General features: G+C 44.4%; 1 protein-coding gene across 1 annotated transcript; it reads right to left on the bottom strand.

Annotated features, from left to right (window-relative positions):
* Nucleotides 1–341: 341 nt before the first annotated feature.
* On the bottom strand, nucleotides 342–3,886 carry LOC147603894 (beta-carotene 3-hydroxylase 1, chloroplastic-like). Its single transcript, XM_086795852.1, has 7 exons — nucleotides 3,214–3,886; nucleotides 2,537–2,596; nucleotides 2,339–2,410; nucleotides 1,919–2,053; nucleotides 1,670–1,795; nucleotides 959–1,015; nucleotides 342–853 (listed from the first exon to the last, which is right to left on the bottom strand). The coding sequence occupies exons 1-7, from the start codon at nucleotides 3,613–3,615 to the stop codon at nucleotides 770–772; spliced, it is 936 nt and encodes a 311-aa protein (XP_086651978.1). The 5' UTR covers nucleotides 3,616–3,886; the 3' UTR covers nucleotides 342–769.
* Between the last annotated feature and the right edge of the window lie 225 nt (nucleotides 3,887–4,111).

Here is a 4,111-nt window from a genome sequence, read left to right as displayed (position 1 = left end):
ACTAAAGAGAGTGTATGGAAGAACAAACTCCAAAAGGTTGTACTTATGAATCTATGATTACAGCTTGTATGCAGCTAGGCTATCATGTCTCTTGGGAGCAATCTTCTTTTGTTCAGAGAGATGGGATTGATTGTTGTATATATGTGTTGTTAAGATCTTAATTTAACTATTCTATGTTTTTTTTTAAAAAGATTTGACAAAGTGAAGGAAGAACATGCAAAAGAAAGACTTAAAAGGTATTGTGGGCCTTCTTTGAAGAAAGGTAAGTTAAAGAGAGTTTTTTTTCTTCAAAAGAAAAGCTACCACACTAGGGAAAGAAACAATGTGTCGATTATATGAGATTTCTTAATTTAATAATTCAATAAAAATTCAAAAATATTCCTGACCAATAAGCATCTCAACTGCTCTCGATACAGTCTGCAAATGCAGTCCTTTCTCTCTTACAAGAAATGTCCACTGTGTCCATCGATGGCCCTATAGTGGACATTTGGTTTTCCAGCATTAGCATCTGAGGTCCTTTTCCCCAGAGAACATGAACTGGCTATGGAGCTTACATAGATAAAGGAAAATTCTGCACAGGAGGACATTGCTCGAAATCCACCTGCTAAGGGCCCTCTTCCATTCCATTTCTTTGAAAGAACATTGTCTCCCTGTGCAACCTAAGGGTTTGCTCAAGCAGCAAAAAATCTGCAGAGCTCCGTATATATTTGCTGATTCAAAGTCTACTCTAGGAGTACGAGTAGTCACAAAGCCAAAGGATTGGCACCAGTCAATGGTCGGGAGTGGGCTTTGTCTTCCTTATCTGTATCATCTTTTCCAGCTCTTCGGCTCCTCCGACTTGAGCTTCTAACTCCTGAAATTGATTACAAAAACAGTGTGATTCTACCATGCGGTGTAAAAGTAGAGGCAGCAGGGCATTTACGACAGTGTCCAGTGAAACAGATATCTAAAAATTTACCCTGGGTCCAAGGAATAGTCCATAAGGTACACCTTTGAACTTGTCTGCATGGTGAAGCTGCACAATTACACATCAAAATACACAGTTACACAGTTACAAAGTCATTAGCCACTGAACTTTATGTTTAACAGTAGTTTCCACTACTGTCATAGTCGTCCCTGAAGGCTCTTGAAAATTAATGACTAGAAACCCAATGACATATAGCCTTAATGTCTTGAGGAGACAACGCATAGCTACTAAGCACCCCATATAGATATAATTCTGAGGGTCTGATGTGGTAGAAATGTTTGCGTCGATCGGCTGCAGTTCATAGTGGGAGATAGGTGGGCTTATACACCCTCTATATCCCGTGACTATGATGAGCAACCCTATAGAGTGACAGATTTTAGATATGTGAATCACATGCATGATTGAATCAATGTTCAGTGAAACTAATACAGTGCAGGAGGAGGGCTGTATTTAACCCTTCATATTCAATGTTGACTGAAACTCATCCAGTGCAGGAGGAGGGCTTTAACCCTTCATATTCAGTGATTGGATTGTGATTGATAGCTGATGTAGCCACATGACAAAACAACTGTTGTGTGCACCCAAATGTGCGTGTGTGGGTTTTTTTCACTTCAGGTCTCTCCCGAGGGGGGGGGTGCGTGGAGTGGGCTTTAGATGAATGTGAGGCCCAAGGTTGCTGCCATCCAAGTCTAAGCTAAGTACCTGATGTGCAGCAGCAACTTTTTGAAGGTAAGGGACATCAGCAATTGGTCCAACAGGAAACCTCCGGTGAACCAGACCGTCATGCACAAACATGTATGCAATGCCAAAGACAGTGATACCCAAGCCCTGTCAAGTCAAAGCATACAAAACTTCAAAAACTAGCAAAACTACATCCACCATTCAAGTTCACATGTTCATGTCACATAAGCGTACAAGAGAGAACATTGAAGCAAGGCTATGAAGACTCACAGCTCCAAAACACAGCCCAGGAACCAGCCCCTTGTGAAAGAAGCCAAATGCCATTAAGGCAATGGCAGGTACTGCATTGGTGATGGCAAATATGTCATTCAACTCGAACGGCCCATCCCTGGGGCGATGATGGGACTGCATAAAAACATTCAGGAACACTTATATGGGGCCATTCCTGAAAGCAGTGCTGAGCCAACCACACTAAACAGTGAACACAAAACCAGATCATTGTTACTTTCATGATCTGAATGATGGCATAGGGAAGGACTGCATTGCTAGCTCAACCTACCTTGCATTTATACCATGTGCTACTCACTTTGAAGATGTATGTACCTTGTAACTATCGTCATTCTCATCGGGCAAGCAAGGCCACCCATAATACTCAATTACAGCAAAGAAGTGTTCAGGGTTACAACTCACCTCATGCATACTCCATAGTGAGTCATGCCACAATGCTCGGTGCGCCCACCGAGCCCAAAACTCCATTCCAACCTGAGAAACACCAACCCATGTCAATACCACCATCATTAGCAATAAATTCCACAGCTGTTGGTTGAAGAGAACTATGCCCTTGATCACACTTAATTATTTTTGGTATGCTAGAGGAACAGCGCATACCGATGCACCAACAGCTAGTGAGAATGTTCCAAACATTTCTGAAAGAGGAACTTCGGTGCCCTGTAACCAAAAACATACAGCAATTAATTTAAACAAGTGACACACATATGGCCCAGCCAAAAGGCTGGGGTTAACTGGGGACATCTAACTACCCAAGTCTATAGGAGCGTGGACTGGTGGTAAAGGGTTCACATTCCAGGGTAAGAACCTGGATTTAATACCCATTAGCACCCACCCACACGCACTGTAACAAAATAGAGGGTAACCCAGGCTGCAGAAGAGCTCAGCATAATTACATAACTATTTGGAACCCAATATAGGCTGGACTTACGTTCTTAAAACTGACCCCATGCTACAGACCGAGCTTATCTTTCATTGAAACCCTGCAGCACACTACCTACATTGCTGTAAGGCAATTTTCTCTTTAAGTTAATCCCAATCACAGAAGGGATTCAGGCTCCTTCCAGGTTGATATTGTCTGCCTTAAATCCCGTTGTCCCCATGGCATGGAGCAACACATCCATGACCAGCCCAATGGTTGCACCATGCCATGACACAGATAGCCATGGCATGTACCACAATGCATGTGGTTTGTATGCTAGAGTAGCCTAATATCTTCGCTGAGAAGCGCAGTGGAAAGCCCACATTGAGGTGTCTTGTGTTGAAAAATCGGGTACCTGGGTTTGCCAAGCAAAGCGATAGTAGACAGCTCCTGCGGCGAGAAAAGTGATGCCCACTGTTGAGGCGACGGCAGCAAAGAGATACGCAGTGCGCTCTGCTTTCTTTTTGGTCACCTTCTCCAGTCGTCTTCTCTGGCCCTCGGTATCCACAGCAGACACAACTGATTCTGCCAAAATGACAGGCGACGGTAGAGGGGGTAGCTCAGAAACCCTGCTGGTAGCAGGGCTCTCTCCGAGCACCATCCTGACAACTAAGGTTTTCTTTGACAGGGAAATTGGGTTAAAAAGAGGGGCGAATCGCAGCGTTTTTCCGCTGCAGAAGAGAAGGCTATGGCGGAGGAAGCCTCTAGAAGAGGCGACGGAGAGAGAGGAGGATGATAGAAGGGAGTGGAAGCCCATTTCAAATCAAGCCAAATGGGAGGTGCCCAAAAACGAGAATTTGCAGATGGCTGAGGCTATGGAGATGCTGGGCAGAGACTGGTAACAATGGGCGGCTTCTTGCAGTGGAACAACAGGAAATGAAGAGAGCGAGAGGAAGAGAGAGGAGACAGAGAGCTCAAGGGGCCGTGCCAACACACAGGCGTACGTGTGAAACGCATCCAGGGCGAGCTCCTATTCATTCCTAGAGCGCTCCCACCATAGCCGCTCACGGCTACGTTTACCGCCATAATCTCTTCTTTGCTTGTGTGGCTTGACCTCATTGCTCCACGTTCCACGCATCTCATCTCTCGGAAACGAGTGGCCCAGGATTGGTTGCCTCGTCTCTCTCGCTCTTTTTTATTTTGCACAAAACAAAAAAAACATTTTGTTACTCTCTCTTCTCTTTTTTCCCCTTAAAAAGGCTCATTAATCAAACAACATACCTTTTTAACTCTCTCTCTCTCTCTCTCTCTCT

The sequence above is a fragment of the Cibotium barometz genome, chromosome 63, assembly GCF_041138505.1.
Source record: "Cibotium barometz isolate CiBa-2024 chromosome 63, ASM4113850v1, whole genome shotgun sequence".
Taxonomy (NCBI): domain Eukaryota; kingdom Viridiplantae; phylum Streptophyta; class Polypodiopsida; order Cyatheales; family Cibotiaceae; genus Cibotium; species Cibotium barometz.
This window is presented reverse-complemented; position numbering and strand designations above follow the sequence as displayed.